This window comes from Podarcis tiliguerta (assembly GCF_965153285.1).
Source record: "Podarcis tiliguerta genome assembly, chromosome: 3".
Classification (NCBI taxonomy): domain Eukaryota; kingdom Metazoa; phylum Chordata; class Lepidosauria; order Squamata; family Lacertidae; genus Podarcis; species Podarcis tiliguerta.
In genome coordinates this window covers 61,344,319-61,364,083 of record NC_139536.1, presented here as the reverse complement: position 1 = coordinate 61,364,083, position 19,765 = coordinate 61,344,319, and the positions used below count along the sequence as shown (strand labels likewise).

Below are 19,765 nucleotides of genomic sequence, written 5' to 3'. Positions count from 1 at the left end.
GGTACAAAACTTTGGATAACAGAAAAAAATAGGGTATGACTTTGAGATCATTTTAAATTTAAATCTTGAATCTCAATTACTTAATTAATGATCTTGCTTATTTTTAGTGGATGGGGTTCAGTTGGATCTGCTCTTTTATCTGTATTATTGATGTATTAAGTTGCTTTATTCTTGTTTTTTAAGTTAGTAAGTTGCTTTGAATTCTTTCTTTCTTTTAAAAAAGTGACTTAATAGATAATAATAATAAATGCTAACCCATAGAATAGGGACGCGGGTGGCGCTGTGGGTTAAATCACAGAGCCTAGGACTTGCCGATCAGAAGGTCAGCGGTTTGAATCCCCGCGATGGGGTGAGCTCCCGTTGCTCGGTCCCAGCTCCTGCCCACCTAGCAGTTCGAAAGCACGTCAGAGTGCAAGTAGAGAAATAGTTACCGCTCCGGCGGGAAGGTAAACAGCGTTTCCATGTGCTGCTCTGGTTCGCCAGCGGCTTAGTCATGCTGGCCACATGTCCTGGAAGCTGTATGCTGGCTCCCTTGGCCAATAAAGCGAGATGAGCGCCGCAACCTCAGAGTCGGTCACGACTGGATCTAATGGTCAGGGGTCCTTACCTTACTTACTAACCCATAGAATAGGCAACGATCTGTATGGTAAAAAAATGTCTGAATTGTCAGATTATTGTATTATAAAGGGGTGCCCCATCTCAGACTTCCCAGTCTTTAATCCAATGCTTTGCCCCATTAAAGTCACTTCTAGTGGTTTGCTTGACTGAGGTTCCATACACTACTATATGGATTTTTTTCACTTTCATAGGGTCTCCAAAACACACTTAGGGATACTGCCTGAAAGAGCCTTAAATGAAGAAAAGCAAACCTCTGGCATAGGGCTGGGCGATATATCAATTATATTGTCCAAAACTGGTTTGAAGTTTATATTGTGATACTGGTTTCATAATTTTTGACCTGGCAATATGTTGCAAATCATGATATTGTGTGTGTGTGTATGCGCTATGCAAAAATCTGATACAGGAAAAACTCTGAAGCCAGCCAGTGCCTCTACATAGCTCCATCCTTATTCAGACACCTTGAAATATTGATATATTGTGAATGTTTAGCTGGTGGTATATCACAATGTTGAAAACCAGATGTTGTCCACCCCTGTTCTGGTAACATCTCCAGAGTGTCTTCAGTGATCTCATGGGAAATGGGGTGCCTGGAGTGTTGGGTGGTGATGATGGGGGACCCTTCCCCAAATCTTTCCCTTCTGCAAGTGTGCAGGTTAGAGAAGCGACAAAAAGTGTTAAATAGTGGCTAAGAAGTTTTTTTGCTTTGTTTGTTGGACTTTTTACCTTCAGGGAAACCTTGAGGATGGGATCCAGTGTAGCACTAAGTGGAAATCAGCACAAGTATTTCTGCTTACATAACTGATCACCCTCCCCATTTTCTCCCCCAGTGCACAATGTAAGTGTTCTAGAGGTTTCCCCAATACCCAGGAGCTGCTAATTTTCAACTGTTGATATTAGTGTCAATGCTCTCTGTGAGGAATTGGGATACCCATAGTAAATTCCTTCTACGGGTGCAGTCTGGTAATATTCAATGTCTTGATAGACTTCTTGGCAATTTATGCTGGGTTTTTTTGTGCACAAATTGGGCACAAGTTTTCAATAATCTGCTCAAGAAATTATAGCGTAGTTCAGTCATCCCTTATCTTGGAGCTCTTTCTGAATAACGTTTGATGTGTCCATACATATCTCCTTCCGGCTTCTGCCTCAGAGTGCTGTGTTCCCAGCTTGTGCTGCTGTACTTCTCAGTTGGACCATTGCCATTTTCCATATTGTTGATGATTTGTCGGTTTTGGTCCTATTTTCCCCTTCTACATTTCTCAAAAGAGGAATACACAAAAGCTCATGGTAGTGGCTATGGTGGCATACTGAATCTTGTGGGAATATAAAGGACTACCAGCTTTATTGCACTGTTTGTGAATGAAGAGCAGCACACTAGGGTGAAAAAGTTTCCACTGTAGTCTGTCCTCCACCTCCACCATCCTGCTCCTGACTGGAGTGGTGGGGCCTCTGTGCCTAAACTGAATGATTAAGTTTGTGCTGGATTCATGAATGCATGAATCTAGGGTGAGCATCACTCTCTGTTGGCCTGTTGGATGGTCCCTTTTGTCCTGGTCCCAGCACAGGCAGGAACTGGTCTTTCCTGAAATGTGAGAGCTGGGAAAAATGAAGATGACATTATTTGTACAGAAGGAATATCATTAATCTCACTGATCATTGCTTTCTCTATTTTTACTTTCTTAGCTTTTGAATTGGACTGTGTAGTTTGATATGTTGATAGCTGGTATTCAGATGGATGAAATATGTTCCACAGCAAGGTTTAAGGAAAATAATATTAAAAGGCATTTGTTGATCAGGAAGTTAGAAGCCCTCTTCATCAAGTGTTTAAAAAAGAAAATCTTGGGACATAAAACACTTCATCAACCTTAAATCCACATCTGCAGAAACAGATGCCTCTCTTCACACTAACTTGTCTGCAAGTTTAAAATGTTTTACAATCATTTTAAAAGTAGTTAAAAACACTCACTGCATAATCGGGATACAGCAGTTCCCGCCCTCTGTTTTTAATCTGATTCTATCAATAGAGTAAAGCATGAAGGTTGATTTGGCAACTAGGTTATGGCCTCATAAACTCAATGAGCTTACTATTATCCCCTAATTTTATATATTATGTAAAGGGAGAATTCTACCCTTATTAGATTAATTGAGTTCTGTAATATTTTACAAATTAGAGAAACTATGCTAAAAAAAAGAAGGCAATCTGCATGAGTGCTGTTATTTAATTCTGCATTTGTAATAGCATTCAATAATTAGCTTTATTCTGATTTGTAAAAAAAAAATATTTATTTATTAACCAACTCCTTCCCTGAGGCCATCAAAGTGCTGCACACTTGGGTTCTGCATGATATCCGTATTATAGAGAAAGATTTTAAACATTTATAATTTTGATTACTGGTAACTTTAAAGTTTGAAGCAACATGAACATTGACAATGGAAATAACCTATGCTTTTGAATCGGCGAGGCAGAACTTAGTAGGAGACAAACAGTAGAGCAATTAGAAAATTGAAAGGCAGAGGGCACTGCTTTCTCTTTTGTAAAAGTTTTATAGAAATGTGGAGGCTGCAGATGACATCAGTTTCTACCTTTTGCTTCTCTGTGACCTGATATAATTGCTAGCTACAGCTTGGCTGACCATTGGGGCCTGAGCTGAAGGCTCACACATTATCCCCTCCTTCCCCTGTGCTCTCCAGCAATTTTCTTCACTTTGTTGTTTACTAAAATATTTTTTCTCTGATTGAGCTGAACAACAACAACAAAAGGTTTGCACAAATGACTGCAAACCAGAATTGGGAACCTTGGTTTTCACAAGGGGAGGAGGAAATAGGAAGTACTTGTATGCCATGGTTTGCAATTCTGTATGAAGTGAGCCAGTCTGTGGGTTGGAGGCAAAGATGCAATGGTAAGGGAAGTTGATAGGCAATGCCAATGGGCAAAGTAGGGTGTGCTGACATTTTATTGGTTACCTTGCTTTACTAATCAAATACCAAGTCTCATTACCCATTGCAGCATTCACAGTTAAACACTTCCATGTACAATGCTTGGCTTGCTGTTCAGAACATGTGTGGTTTTGTAAAATAGACATGACCAACCCCCAGCATATAATTTCTGAGTTACAGAGCAGGTAGGTTTAATAAGTATTATTTCCACTTTTCTACAATTTACATGCTTTGCCCACTTTTTCCTGGAGAATAGTTGAGACGGAAGAAGGGAAGAAATGTATTCAGGTTATGTAATGGATATGCAAGTCTTCAGTCAGGCATTTAGTGTCGCCAGTCCCATGCTGTGGAACACTCTTCCAGCAGTTGTTCGGCAGGCATCCTTGCTTTTGACTTTCAGACATTTCTTGGAGACTTTTTATGCTGACAGACCTATGGAGTGGCATATTTTTTTATCTTGAGTTGCCAGTCATTTTTATGCTTATTCTATATTGCTTTTAAAGGTTGTTACATTGATATACACCGCCTGACATTTTGCAAGAAGGAGGTATCTAGGTGTTGTTGTTTTTTTAATATATATATAAATAAGCATCTTTCACTTTCATGTAAGCAGCAGACATCACAATACAGTAACCAATAGTACTTATTATCTCTCCATTTCACTTGTTACACTATGAGTCATATGTTAAACTCCGAAAGAGTAAAATTCTCGAGTGGGGACTTAGCAACTTCCTTTCACATAAAGAATTGTTATTTGTCTAAAAGTGTTGCCATTGTGAAAAATTAACAGTTACCGTTTGGGGCAAACTGTGAATACAAAAGAGAGATTCTATCATTTAAAAAGAAGTGTGAAATTAGACTTATTAAAATTGCAGCAGTGCATATATCTTCCCCCTCTGCTTTCACAGGTTGGCTTTTTAAAGTGATTTCTTGACTATTAACATTTGGAAAATAGAAAACTGTATAACATCTTTTTTAGGAAGTGAACAAATGAATGCAGGAATCTAGAATCCTCTTCATGAATCCATCTGAAAAATATTAGAGTACCCACACAATATTTTCTATATGTGTTAATGTGATCCCTTTAAAAAGTCAGCGAGTTAGCACAAAATCCTAGATTATATTTCTTGGCAGGGGAGTGTAATAAAGCTGACTATCCTTGTAGTTTTGATGTCTGCCTCATATTTTTGCTGGTTCATTCCAGAATGGTATCTGCAAAAGGTTTCTGCCAAGGGCTAGCATTTACATTAAAAAAAAATTGCATTTAAGGTGGAACTCTATTTTACACTTGCCATGGGCTTACCACTGAGAATGGCTGGTAGACCAGGCTGAATTCCTCCCCCTCCCCATGACATTTAGACATCTGTGTCACCTACATACATTTTCCCACAAGCAATAAACAATAATTTAGATGTAGAACCAGGAACTGTACAGCATTATCGTGTTACAGTATGAGTAAATTGGATGATGTCTAATGTTGGTCGTACTCTTGAGTAGACCCATTGAAATAAATGTAACCTCAGTTTGGGGTGTGTGCTGAGTTTGACTTAGTTAGATTTTACCCAGAATATCCAGTTCAACAGTGCAACTCAGAAACAAACTTCAATAGGACTTACTCCCATATACGTATTTCAACCTTAAAGTTATGGGAAGGGAGGGGGAGTAAAATGCGGGACTTGTTATCAGTGTCGGTCTAGTATTCAGCTTAACATCTAATTCTGCCCTTAAAGGTAAAGGTAAAGGTACCCCTGCCCGTACAGGCCAGTCTTGACAGACTCTAGGGTTGTGCGCCCATCTCACTCAAAGAGGCCAAGGGCCAGCGCTGTCCGAAGACACTTCCAGGTCACGTGGCCAGCGTGACATCGCTGCTCTGGCGAGCCAGAGCCGCACATGGAAACGCCGTTTACCTTCCCGCTAGTAAGCGGTCCCTATTTATCTACTTGCACCCGGGAGTGCTTTCGAACTGCTAGGTTGGCAGGCGCTAGGACCGAACAGCGGGAGCGCACCCCGCCGCGGGGATTCGAACCGCCGACCTTTCGATCGGCAAGCCCTAGGCACTGAGGCTTTAACCCACAGCGCCACCCGCGTCCCTGCAATTCTGCCCTTAGACATTTTCAAATCTTTTTAGCTGCTGTATTTAAAATGATACTTATTGTTGATGTGAAATAATTGCTATGTGTGCATATCAGTGACTTCCCAAAGGAGCTGGTTTCTAACAAGTTGTGCATGTTATAATGAAGTGTTTTGTTTGTGAATGTAAAACCAAAATAACACTTTGCTTACTCTTTTTTTTTAATATTAGGACATCCAGTTACAATTAAAAGGGAAGTTACTTCTCTTTGGAGGAAAAGAAAACTGAGTTACCTCCATGGAAGACACTCAGGATTTAAATGAACAGTCAGTAAGTAAAAAAATGTTTAAATAAACTCATTATTTTTCCTATATGCTGTGTTCAAAAACATTTTTCATTTTGCAGTATGTTGTTAGAATTGGTATGTAGCTGCGTGTTATAAAGTAGGGTAGAACCTGAAGGTCAGTGTGTAGGAAACACTGATATATGTGTTGAAAGCTCTAATGTTTGGCTTGGGTTACTGTTCAGATACTATTGAAAAGTTGCCTAGAGTCACCCCCATTTCACAGTGGGAGGGGCTTCCTTGAGCCAATGAGATGCAATGCATACTATGCTAGTTGTGCAGGCAGTGCATATCTTATGGGGTAGGGAAAAGAGTTGGGTGGTCCAAAAACAGAGGGAAGCACATTGCATCACACTCAGCAACCTGATGTACCTTCCCTTAGGAAATGGGACATTTCCCCCAAAGTGTGGGTGTGGGTGATGTTGGTTGATATAGTGGCCTCTGAAGTGATTTCCTGTTTCTAAATGACATGGAACCTACCAACATTGAAAAGGCAAGCCTTCCTTTTTTTTTTTCAACCTTGGTAACTGTGCCATTTGTGCCTAGATAAATTGGTGCCTGGGTAGTGACCAGGAGTGGCTGGCTTCCACTAGTACACAGGATTTGTTGAATCTGGCCCTATATCTTTAGAGGTGATCTAATTGTGAATAGTGAAATATCTTGTACAGGCATACTTCAGGTTACAGATGCTTCAGGTTGTGTTTTTTTCGGTTATGGATCCGCCAAAACCCGGAAGTACCGGAACGTGAATAGATAGGTTTTTATCTAGTGAAGGAAACAAAGAGGATGCCACCAACAACAAAGTGCTCATAGTATCTCTGAGGGGAGGAAGTTCCAAAGGTGGGGGGATACCATCCCAATAAAACTTTGTGACAATGCAGATTTGTTCACAAAATCGCAACGTGCGCAAGTGCACCGCTGTGGGTTGCGAACGTGCATCCCGCACGGATCATGTTTGCAACCCGAGCGTCCACTGTACTTATACTTTATATGAACTGGGTTCTTGTCTTAACTGAAAGTATGAAGCATTTTTATTCTGAAGTAAATTGCTCTGGTACTGTAAAAGGAACAGGATTCATTCATAATTACAGTTGTTCCTTGGTTCTCGAACACCTTGGTACTCATACATTTCGGCTCCCAAACACCCAGAAGTAAGTGTTACGGTTTTCAGATGTTTTCTGGAAGCTGAATGTCCGACGCGGCTTCCGCTTCAGTGCAGGAAGCGCCTGCAGCCAATCTTAAGCTGCGTCCTGGTTTTCGAACGTTTTTCAGAAGTCGAACGGACTTCCGGAATGGATTACGTTTGAGAACCAAGGTATGACTGTATTATTTTTGTATGGCTGCTCTCCAGTCTGGCTCTTGAATGGGTGAAAGCCCTCCATGATGTCCACTAATGCTTAACTTTGCTCTCTTGCCCTTATATCAATTACGCTTTTTTGAAAACTTAAAGGAACTAAGGATCTTTTTCATATGTTTAGTTACTTAAAAAGATTATATTATGTTGCATTTCCCTACAAGACACTTAATGGCATGAACACATAACCTTTGTAGCACTTCACATTTTGGAATACAGTGTTACCTCTGGATGCAATGGGATCTGTTCCGGAGCCCCGTTCGCATCCAGAAGTGAACGCAACCCGCGTTCGCGCATCTGCACGGGTCGCAATTTGCCACTTCAGCGCATGTATGTGACATCATTTTGACCGTCTGTGCATGCGCGAGCAGTGAAACCCGGAAGTAACGTGCTCCGTTACTTCCAGGTCGCCTCAGCGTGCAACCCGAAAATACTTATCCTGAAGCTACTTCAACCCGAGGTATGACTGTAGTAAGCAAACCATATGCCTGTGATAGAGATGTTAACTCTGTATTTTGTTTTACTTCTAAAATGTTGTTTACCATTCAGTCAACTTTTTAAAAAGGAAAATAATCTAGTGGCTAACTTCCTAGTATATTATTTCAAAAGAGGCTTTATTAGAAACTCATGTAATTTCATCCTGAAGCTTTCATATAAGGTTGCATATTTGGGTTAGTTGATTTTTAACTTAAACAATAGATTCAACTACTGTAAAATGAGAAGTTCACAGTTATATGTAGTTAAGCTTGGTTTAATTTGGTGACATGTTAAGAACAAGACATTAAAATGATGCATGCAAATTTGCTTTACTTCCATAGCAGTAGGTGAAAGGGTATATAGCCCATGTCTTGCTTTTCTTGGCCTTGCTGCTAATCCTTATCCTCCTTTCCCAACAATACAATTGCCTTTGATATTAAAGCACTGCTCGTTAAATGTTAGAAGATATCCATCTCTGTTTGGGACTGTATTGCTTCTGGAAAAGACAAAAGTGGTATCAGATTGGTTCAACTGGCCTTGCCACTACTTCTTTCTGCAAACCAACCCTGCAGAACCATAGTAACTGCTTGTCTTGCAGCCAGGTTACACATTTGCAGCCAATATTACAATTTGGTCTGGAAATGGATTGGCAATTGCTGGATAGGAATCCCCTCTTTCTGGGTGAGCTCATAATCTATTGATCTCAGAGCATTTCAGGGTAACTGAATTTGGGCACTTTGTGGAGTCAGACTTTGGGGGTGGGGATGGGTAAAGAAAATGTGTTTGAAAGTGCTATTAGCTAAAGATTCATGATATTTCATGAATCTAATTTTTTTAAGTTCTATGTTTGCTTTGAGCATGTAATCACACAATTTGTCCATCCATCCAGTACTCCGAAAGTTTGACATGCTGTTTTGCCTTTAGATTGCTTGACTAATGTTTCATTGACATGCTGTGACTGTGATAGCTTAGCAAATAATAAAGACAATTCTGAGAACTTGTTATTACCACACTACATCTAATATATATTTGCCACTTGTCTACATCTGGAAAAAACGATTTTCTAACATGGCAACAGTTCACTCATTTTAACTGGTACCTTGACGTTTTAGGTGCTCAAGAACTAAATGGGTTTTTTTTACTGTCTGACTAGCAGCACTTCTTCAAGGATTTGGGTTCCAGCCCCTTATAGCTGACCCAGTACAAATTTACTTTGGAACTGTTCCTTTAACAAAACAAAACATAACTTGCAGAACATTTATGGAAACCCTTTAAGCCAAGTTTCGGGGGGGGGGAGGTTATTGTATTAAAAAAAACTCTTAGAGATTATGTAGTCCCCATGATAACAGGTCTCACCTTATGACCTAACACCATTTTCTGGAGCCTTGAAAAATAAAAATAAATGCTCAGTTGGGAATTTCTGCACAGTTCCCTGTGAGCAATGTATCCAAGGCAGGAAAACAGTTTTGATTTTCACATAACTTGACAGGCCTTTTAGATGAAAAGTTCTCACTTCTTGACACAAAAATTGAAACTTGCAAAAAACCAACTTCTACTTCAAATATAATGGTTAATTTAAATAGGATAACATTGCTGATTTTCTTTTTTTCTTTCGCCATTTTTTCCCAGGGTGTTCTTATATATTTTTATAATACCATTAGTGTTTCCTTGGGCAATATTTCAGCCATATTGGAGGGTAGTGAAATGCCTGGTTGAAAGAGCTAGCTTTGAATGAGCCACCGTGCTGAAGTCAAGGGAGCAGAATGGAAACAGAAGTTGATAGTTAAATTCTGTTAAACCCCATGGAACTTGTATGACCACAAAACGAGCATGGCCCAGAACGTTTGAAGCAGGCAGGTGAAGTGTTGATGAGCAAGGAAGATTGAGGAAGCAATGAAATATGGTGCCACATATATCATGTGTAATGTGTATTTCACCCTTACAGATGTCTTTAAACTCAGCCTGTAAGTGCAAGTAGACATTTCTTCTTGAGAATGTAATGCATATAGCAGTCAGTTGCTGGACAGTCAGATTGACTCTGGATGATATATGTAACAGATATCACTTCTGAATTCTTGAAAACCTTTACTTCTAAAAAGCTCCTTTTGCCAATCAGGAGAGAGGATGATAGTGTGTGGGCTTGGGGGAGTTAATTACCCAGCTATAGTCATATTTGCAGTGAACTTTGATACTACCATGTAACTAACAAAGTTCTTCCTTTGTTGGCCCATGCCAGTATGGCCATATTTTAGTTTTACTAAAATTCTTCTCACATGTTGGGTCCTAGTCTTCGCATGCCTTCTTTATATCTAGCTCACTTCAACAAATAATACCCTAGAGAAGGGGGAGCCAATATGGTGACCTCCAGATGTTGATGAAATCCTACGTTCATAATCTCTGACCATTGACGGCTGGCTGGGGCTGACAGGAGCTGGACTCTAAAAACATCTAGAGGGCACCATGTTGGCTACCCTTGCCCTAGGGCATCATGAAAAAAGGTTCTATTTCCAGATTCCCATAAGCTCTTATAATAGAAGCCACAATGCAAGACCTAGAGGTCTGTGGTTTATATACTGTTCCATCTTGTATGGCAGAATTACCTCTTTGGGAAAGGAAGTATGTACACATCCCAAAACTGGCTTGCATTCAAGTTTTAGATGTATACCTCTTTGTAACACATGTGTTCAGCCTGAAATGGTAGAATAGCTGGCTAAAGATTGCCAAGAAGCAGACTAATGAATAGAACCAGGAACTGTAAAAGCTTTCCCCAGTGTAATATTTCTGAAAACAAAATGCAAAGTCACTGCTTGTCACATTTCTTCCAATTCCCTACTTTTAGAATGCTGAGAAACTAGGCAAAGCACATGAAAGAATGCTCTCTCACAGGCACTTTTTCTGCTGCCCCTTTTTCAGGCTTCTGGGAACACAGAATTTTTAATGTCATTGGCTACAGGGAACCATCTAATCTCTGTTCAAACTCCTTTAAATAATTTAATAAGTGTGAGTGATTAAGACATTAAGAATTAAAGTAACTTCAGACCAGTCCCTGATAATGAACACATGTTGTCCATATTTCAAGGTGAAGAGAAATATGGAAGAGTAAAGTTTATGTGTAGTTTACTCTAGATTTGAGTAATATTAATAAAACTCTAGAGTAAGTTTAGAAATGTTTTTAAATAAAATGTCATGTGACTGTGAACAAATTTGCATTGTCACAAAGTTTTATTGGGATGGTATCCCCCCACCTTTGGAACTTCCTCCCCTCAGAGATACTATGAGCACTTTGTTGTTGGTGGCATCCTCTTTGTTTCCTTCACTAGATAAAAACCTATCTATTCACTCAAGCCTTGGGTGGATATTTGTGCCTGGACTGATGCCATTTTACAGTTTTTCTCATTGTGATTTTCCTGCTTTTATGGTGTTAGTGGTTGTAGTATGTATATGGGCTAGTATTTTAAATGTAACTTCTGGAATTACATTGCAATGAAGTGTGGATAAGAAATATTTAAAATAAATAAATGAAGTTTATTGTTTAATAACAGGTAGCCAACTATTGTTTGACCCAACTACCATTAGCCCAGCCAGTATGGCCAATGGTCAAGGATGAGTTTTAGTTCATCTGAAGGGCACCTCATTGGCTATCCCTGGTTCCATACAAAAGCTATAATTAAATTTACTAGAAAAATGCAACCTGTGCTGCTGATAGAAGTAGTGCAGCTCATGCAACACGTTGGCAATTAATATACACAGAATATTAAGTTATACATTCTTTATCAACCTTCTGAGAAAAATACAAAACGTTAAACAAAGCCACAGAGACTTGCGAACTACCCAACCTAAGATGAACTTATAATGTCTGGTTTCAATAGATTTTCAAATGCTTAATTCAGTCTTTTAGATAAGTTCATGAAGATACCAACAAAAGGTAAGTTTGGTGTTATTCACAATGCCGAGAGATGCTAGTGAAGTTGTAGATAGATGTTAATGAAGTTGTAGATGGCAGGGTGCCGGCGTTTTGCACCTGTTTTGCCCTGGCAGTCCAAGTAAGCAAGAAGCCGCTATTCGCCCCCGATGGGGCCCTTTTACCGGGGCTTGCAGGTAGCACACTCCCAAGATAGTTTTCCGGGCTTCTTCAGTGGTCTAATCTCAAGGTCTTGATACATATATTGATATTCACTAATAATAATTCAAACCAAATCTTATTAGAAATAGCTTAATGCACTTCTAAATGATCGATTAAATAAAAAATAATTACTCGGGTTGAATGTGCTTCAGGTTGAGTACTTTCGGGTTGCGCTCCATGGCAACCCGTAAGTAACAGAGTGCATTACTTCTGGGTTTTGCTGCTCGCGCATGCGCAGACGCTCAAAATGATGTCATGCATGGAAGCGGCAAAATGCGACCTGCGTAGATGCGCCGTCGCGTCTTACGTTCCATTCAGGATGCGAATGGGGCTCCAGAACGGATCCTGTTCGCATCCCGAGATACCACTGTACATAAAATCAAACTTACTACAGAAATTTATATATAGACTTACATCTTATAGAGAATACTCTTTCTTGGCTTAATTTACAGAAACAGGTGACTAGAGCTTTAGTCCAGTGCAAGAGAAGCTTTAGGATGAAACCATGTGTAATAAAGGGAGATCTCAGTGCTGTGGATGTAGTTGGTTCCCTTCCTTCCTATTTAAAAGTTAATTATTGGTTCTAGCATATTACTGAATGAAAAGTGTGTTTTGTTTTTTGTTTTGTTGTGTTTTTTTTTACATAACACTTCTCATCTACTAACTGGCCTGATTACTACTGTGACTCATTGCCCTTTCCTGGTTGAGGAACAAAATCCCTGGTAGCTGGGTGCCTGAGAATGGAAATGGTGCAGCTTACTCCTACCTCAGACATCTTGCTGCAAACTGTTAAAGTTAGATGTTCACACACTGTTAAAAGGAGAGATGACTGTGTTCATATTTCTTAAAAGGAGTTTCTCTTATGGTAGTAAAAATGCTGTTGGCAAGCGTGAGCTCTTGCGTTGTCTCTAAGGCAGGGATGGCCAATGTGGTCCCCTTCAAATGTTATTGGACTGCAGTTCCCATCAACCTGATGGTAGTTGTAGCCACACGGCATCTAAAGGGCACCAAGTTGGCCACCCCTGGACTTAACGGTTGCTAGTTTGTGCTGGTGGCCAGTTTTCTAATTAGAATGGCAGATCATGTTGCATCTTCAGTTCAGACAAGAGGAGGAAAGGACAACCTGTGGACTGCTCTGACCTTACATTCCCAATCTCTAGTGCATCAGCAACTGATGTGGCAGCAGTTAGTTGTGATATAGGCTACAATTTGTAACTGTCCTCATTGTCAGTTTCCAGTGGGATGGACAAATCTGTCAGTTTTGGATTTGCTCAGTTTTTAAATATTTTTTCCGTCTTCAGTTCTCCACATTTCCACATCAATTTTCTTTTTTAAAAGCTCTCATGAAAAATCATCAGCATTTTAGTTTGAATTTCTCACAAGATACACGTTCTTCTATGGAATTTTGCCAAATTTTTGCAAAGCAGTTTCCCTTAAAATAATGCATTTGTGTCATTTTCACTAATACATGCAGCTTATGCATAGTGTAGGCCTTTTTGTGCACATTGCGTGGTTGGAAAACTGCATTGCAAATTTGGGAAAATGTAAATTTTATGAAATGGCTGTGTTTCAATTGCATATTGTTTTGAAAAGTGTGAATTAGGTAAGATACAGACTGAATCAAATTTTTAAATGTATGAAAACCCACTTTTTTTCTTTTTACTTTGCTCATAGAGCAACTGGGTATACTGAAAGCTTACTGAGGGTAACCATGAGCCAATCAGTCCTTTGCATGGGGTTGTTGTGAGAAGGACAAACCGGGAAAACTGGGAGCCCTGTTCTGAAATGTAATAAATAAAATATATTCAGGAAGTTGACAAGTGCAGAAGAACATAAGGACAATAGTAGTCCCTTGTTATATGTCACCACTATCTCACATTCAGAAAAAGAGAAGGGTTTTTCATAATATATCAAGTTTTAAAATTTGTCATATATCATGTTTAAAGAAACCCTTTCTGATATTGTTCATCTCTCCAGTTTAAGTTTTATGTTCCCATCTCTAAAATGGGCAGGTATTTTCTGGAATGTATTTTTCATGCTTCGTTCCTTAATAATAAAAAGCACATCATGTGTCGCTTGACTATCTTTTTTACTTATCTGCAGTGCACATACATTTCTTCCTTTGCTGGATATACATGCATTTGGATGGTATTGATTGGTGGCAGGGGGCTTGTAAGTTGCTGCTTAACCAAGCTTTCTCTCAGTTGTGGCCACCTTTGTATTACTAGTTGTCTGTTTGTTGACAAATTTTAATCCTTGAATGTTTTAATATTTTTAATGTAACATTTTATTGTTCATGGTTTATGCGAAAAGATTGTAACTTATAAAATTGTTAAATAAGTACATACAATGTATGAGAGAAAGGAGGAGTGGGTGGGCATGAGACTGAGAAAGAGAGAGAGCTTATATTAAAATCTGCCTTTATTTGAATCTGGATGTTTGTGTCAGGGGCTTCCAAAATAGTTACATATTTGAACATAGGATTGGATTATTACTCTTATTTGTGTCTAGCATGAATGTGGTGAGCTGTTAAATTAACACATCTTGGATTAAATTATGAAAACTCCCTATGCCATACCTATTGCTCTGCAGTTGGCACTGTGGGTCTGAGAGAGACAGAGAAACACAGACTGCAGTGTAACCTTAAGGTTTCCTTTTCTTTCTTAGACCACCAAAGATCTATTCTCAGAATCATTCAAAGATTATTAAATCAGCTGTGCATTAATTTTAGCAGGCTGGGGATCCATATAGAATTGTGTTAGTTCTAGAGGTGTTTTTTTTTTTTAGTGCTGCCATGAATAATCCTTTTATGAGACTAAGGATGGGGTAAGCCATGCATTAACCCCCCTGTCCCCCCTGGGAGCTGACATTAGAAATCCTTAAGAATAAGAATAATACAGGTGCTTGCTGTGTTATGAAAGAACTCCTGTTGCTCTGTCCCAGCTCCTGCCAACCTAGCAGTTCAAAAGCATGCCAGTGCAAGTAGATAAATAGGTACCGCTGCGGCGGGAAGGTAAACAGCATTTCCGTGCGCTCTGGTTTCTGTCACAGTGTTCCGTTGCGCCAGAAGCAGTTCAGTCATGCTGGCCGCTTGACCCCAAAAGCTGCCTGTGGACAAATGCTGGCTCCCTTGGCCTGAAAGCGAGATGAGCATCGCAACCCCATAGTCACCTTTGACTGGACTTAACCATCCAGGAGTCCTTTACCTTTTTTACCTTTACCTTATGAAAGCAAGAGTTGATAGCTCTGGTGTTGCTGTCATTTTTTTTGGGAGGGAAAGTTAAAAGCAACAGGGAGCTTCCCAGTTGTGGGTGTGATGGCAGGAGGGTTGGATTGACATCCACTGTGCGCATACCTGCTGAGTGCCCCACTGCCTTTCTTCTGCTCCTCTCAAAAAGCAGCAGCCACAATAACTTGGGAACCATATCCCCTGTCCACCCTCCATGAGCTTGCCTGGAGCCTACATTTAACTTTACAGGCTCTGTTTCAGGTCCCACCATCATCTGAAATCTTGATTTAATTCTGTATTTTGCTGCTGTTTTAAACTGCACTGCATTTTGTTTGGTTATGCTTGTTGATTTTTATCTTGTTTTGTTTTATACTGAATTTATATAATACTGTATTTGAAATGGGATGGGAATACAATTGAGGAGAGTAATGTACATTGTGAAGATGCAAGAAGCAATAGTGATGATGAAAACAAACTAAGGTGGATCAGCAGTAGTTATAACTGCTATCAACAGAAATGTTGATTATTTTAATAACTCCCAAGTTATTAGTAAAAATACAATATTTTTCATCACATTGTTTTGAGAATTCTAGCATCCTGTTTCCCACAGGCAAAGCAGATGCTTATGGGAAGCCCACAAGCAGAATACAAACAATAGATCTTGTCTGCTGTTGTCTCCCAGCAACAGGTGGTGTGAGTCCTACCACCTCTGATCCTATAGGTGCCATTTAGTCATTATGGCTTATAGTCATTGATTGCCTTATCCCCATTAATTAGGGTAAACACCACAGTGAACACAACATGAAATACAAGACTCTGAAGGGGGCATTCTGTAACTGGGGAACCACAACTAAAAAGGCCCTTTATCTTGTATTACCTGCTGTATCTAATTAGACAGGGCCACTTGGATAAAAGCCTCAGATTCAGTCCTGCCTAATATGAACAGCTCATCAGAACTCCCGTTATACCTTTCATCAGCCTCTGAACAGTTTCTCTTTGCCTCTGAGGATCACAATGTGTTTTAATTTTTTAATATGAAGTTTGTTGTCATGATGGAAAATGTGCGCAAACCACATAATGAATGGTTGAATAATTGCTAAACCTAATGGTGTAGTTTTCTCTTAAGCTCATAGTCCCCCCCATCTGTGGAAGAGAGAAGCAATACAAAGATTTGTAATTCTTGTTTAAAGAAAGATGATTACATTAGTGGTTGCCTCCGTATAACCAAATTAATTTGCTTTTGTAACTAGTGCATAACTATTATGTTGATGGCCAACAAGACAAACTTCACAGGTTTCCTGGTAACTTTCTAGCGGGTAGCAACTTGGGTAAGACTAGTAATTATCCTATAGAGTTACCTAGAGCTTGAATTGACAACCAATTGTATCACCAGTAAGTGATTGCTACTCAGCCTGTAACAATGTTTGCCATCTACAAGGGAGAGCAACAATGGTGGATTCTAAGGTTACAGCTCCATCGATGGCTTGTGTTGACAGCAGTCATACAGAAAAGCTTGAATAGTTTTTCTAGATATCTGAATCCTACTGTGAATTTAGAGCTCCCTATCTTTATTTTACAATCCTAGTTCAGGATTGCAAAAATAGTTGGTGGATACATGGTATAGAGGAAACCAAAAGATGTGGCACTCTTCTTTAAATTATGTGAATTCGGCACTTATACCCTAAGTGTTGTGCTTACATAGTGGTGTGGATAATAATGCAGTGCTTTGAAACAAGGTGGATTTTGTAGGCGAGACATTTGCCCCTTCTCCAGTATGATACTCTGCTTACTTCTGTAAATCTTAATATCCATTATTTCTGGACTTCTTAAAAAAATATGTGTCTAATTGTTTAAGCAGTTTAATACATTCAAGTAAGTATTCAATCACCTGAGATATTAGTGATTCAGAAAAGTAAAATTCGCTTAGTTTTCTGTATTAGTTATGTCTACAGCATATAAAATATTTGAGTTTAGTGGTACCTCGGGTTACAAACACTTCGGGTTACAGGCTCCACTAACCTGGAAGTAGTACCTCAGGTTAAGAAGAGAAATTGCACGGCGGCAGCGGGAGGCCCCATTAGCTAAAGTTAAGCTACGGTTTTAGCTAAAGTTAAGCTACGGTTTCAGCTTAAGAACGGACCTCCAGAACAAATTAAGTTCATAACCAGAGGTACCACTGTAGATGTGTGTGTTTTAATCAGTGCTGGAGACAAGCAACTATTGATATTTTAACTTAAAATGGTCTCCCTTCCATTGCTTCTTTATCCCAGATCTTAATAAATGGCAAACTGCTAGCTAATTAAGTGTGCAACGCAGCATTGTGAGCATAGGTTAGTCCTATATCATGTATTACTGACCGTGTGAATTAAAAATGTGACACTTGGAACATTTGTGTCTGTATCTTTATTTGGATATGTGGGAGGTTCCATTACATATCCCACTGGTAAAATGTTGGAATTGGTTGAGTTCTGCATTTTTTAAATTTGGGACACCCCCACCCCACCGAAATCTGTGTCATCGTCAGCTTTATTTAAAAGATTGCACAAATGGTGACATCTGGGAGCCAATTCGCCATTTAATTAAATTAGCCTGTAATAAAATCTGCCATAATGAGATTAAAATTAATTATTAATCAGGAGCTGACATAGGCACAAAGCAGCATAAATAATAAATGAAGGCTGTGTCTGCTGTTTCTAATTGAGGACCTACTTCACTGCAGTAATACTTTTTATGAAGCGTTATTGGCCTTTCTGCAGTGCCATAATATATCTTATTTAGACTATGATCCTATACTCAATTATTTGTTAATAAATTTCACTGTCACTGTTGGTGTAGCATACTAGTTAGTGTTTATAGTAAGTTTGAAAGAGTGGTGTAAATTTACTGGAGAACTAAATATTTGGGTTTATATTGTAAAATAAAATAGTGATGTCTTGCCCACAATGACACTTTAAACTGCTTAACTAGGTACAGAATTGTTTCCAAAGCCGTTTATGAGGACATTTAAGAGGATCAAGGGGAGGGACAGATGGACAAATCTAGGTTTGTGTACATCACTGCAAGTTTGCAATACCATTTACCACAGCAGGAGCCATACCTGAGCAACTTTGCAGATTTTTCACATTTTGCATTTGTCATTTTGGGAGGTGTTTCTTTAACCTCTACCCACAAAGGGACTTCCTCTCTATGGAGTCCTTTATCTCAGATGAACCCACCACAAGAAAGAGGGAGAACTATGGAGATTCCCAGGGCTATTAAAAAAACAAGACAGAAGCAGGAAAAGTACACTAAAGCGGGGAAACAGCAGGTCCTTAGGACCCCTGTGATTTCATTTGCCTGGTGTCCAAACATCTCACTTATCAATCACAATTTCACTAATTGGCTAATAACATTCACAGGCAGGGCCAGCTGAATGAGCTCATTTCCTAGAACAGAGCTATCCAAACAGTTTTGTGGCACATTAGTGTGTCGGCTGCAGTGTGTAAGTGTGTTGCACGAACGCTCCCTGAGCTCTTCCCGGGGCTGGGAAGGGCTTAGTTTAATGCCCCGTTTGCTAGTAAAACTGAATTACTAAGTTGTGAAACAATATATGTCTAAAAAGTGTGCCACCAACATGAAAAGTTTGGAAAGCTCTGTCCTAGAATCTCTTAGAAGTATACCCACACACTTTGTTTAATAATTTCATTTCATTTCAGTGGGCTGGACTAGATGGCCCTTTGGGTCCCTTCCAACGCTACAATTCTATGATTCTAGGAGGGCCAGAGACTTACCTTTTTTAAAAAAAGAAAGAAAGCTCAGATTGTAAGGCTCCTGCCTGGGGACACTAATAAAGTTCTTCACAGTCACCCCTTATTTTAAACCTTACATGTAAAAATACCCTTGATTTGAAAATGGCAACTAGGGGATATGGTGGGTTCTTGGGTATCTGTCAGACCAAAGGTATTTAGAGGAAAGAGTGTGGTTGAAGAGGTTCTAATCTAAAATCCAGTTAGTTTGAGCAATTCAGAGATAAGGTCTATGGTGAATAGTCTATATTATTTGTAGATTATAAATGTTCAGTATTTGCCTAGTGGTAATAATTAAAAGTTGTCAAATAAAACTCTGATTTGTTGCCTGAGAATAACCAAATAATCTTTTCTGTAAATAGTTTAAACAGCCATTTCATGATTTACGTAAAGGAAAAATTTCTAATTTTGCAGATTAAATTTAGAGTAGGCCTTTCTTGCTACAAGTTTTTCTAGTTGTCTGTGATGAAATGACTTTCTGGTGGATCAGTTAAATTCTTCTTATCCTTTTGGTACTTTGCCTTAGACATCAGGATGTTAGAGAACTGTTTTCCTATTACATTCTACCCCTACCTCAAATCCTAAAAGTAAGCAGGAGTGAGTATTGCTAGACTAATCAGCAAGAGCTGTATTTGAATCACAATAATCCAGAATTGCTGACTCACTGTGGTTAATGTGAATGAATATTATTCTGGTTCATAGTGCCCAATCACTTCTTCCTCACTTCTCCCCTGGCCCAAGTGGGAGAAGAAAACCAGAAAGCCTCAATTAAGTTTGGTTTCCTGTGACCTCTGAGTTCATAATCCTGGTTTGCTGGTCTCTAACAAA

The 19,765-nt window shown here is 39.3% G+C and overlaps 1 protein-coding gene across 40 annotated transcripts in view; it reads left to right on the top strand.

The window, feature by feature from the left end:
- EYA4 (EYA transcriptional coactivator and phosphatase 4) overlaps positions 1–19,765 on the top strand; it is a 107,182-nt gene that overhangs the window by 11,270 nt on the left and 76,147 nt on the right. For all 40 annotated transcript variants that reach the window (XR_014509841.1, XR_014509842.1, XM_083434942.1 and 37 more), the window contains one exon: positions 5,858–5,956. Coding sequence is in view for 27 of the 40 variants with exons in the window: in XM_083434942.1 (XP_083291068.1) it covers positions 5,924–5,956 (33 nt within the window). In the remaining 13 variants the exon portion in view is untranslated. The remainder of the gene's footprint in view (positions 1–5,857; positions 5,957–19,765) is intronic.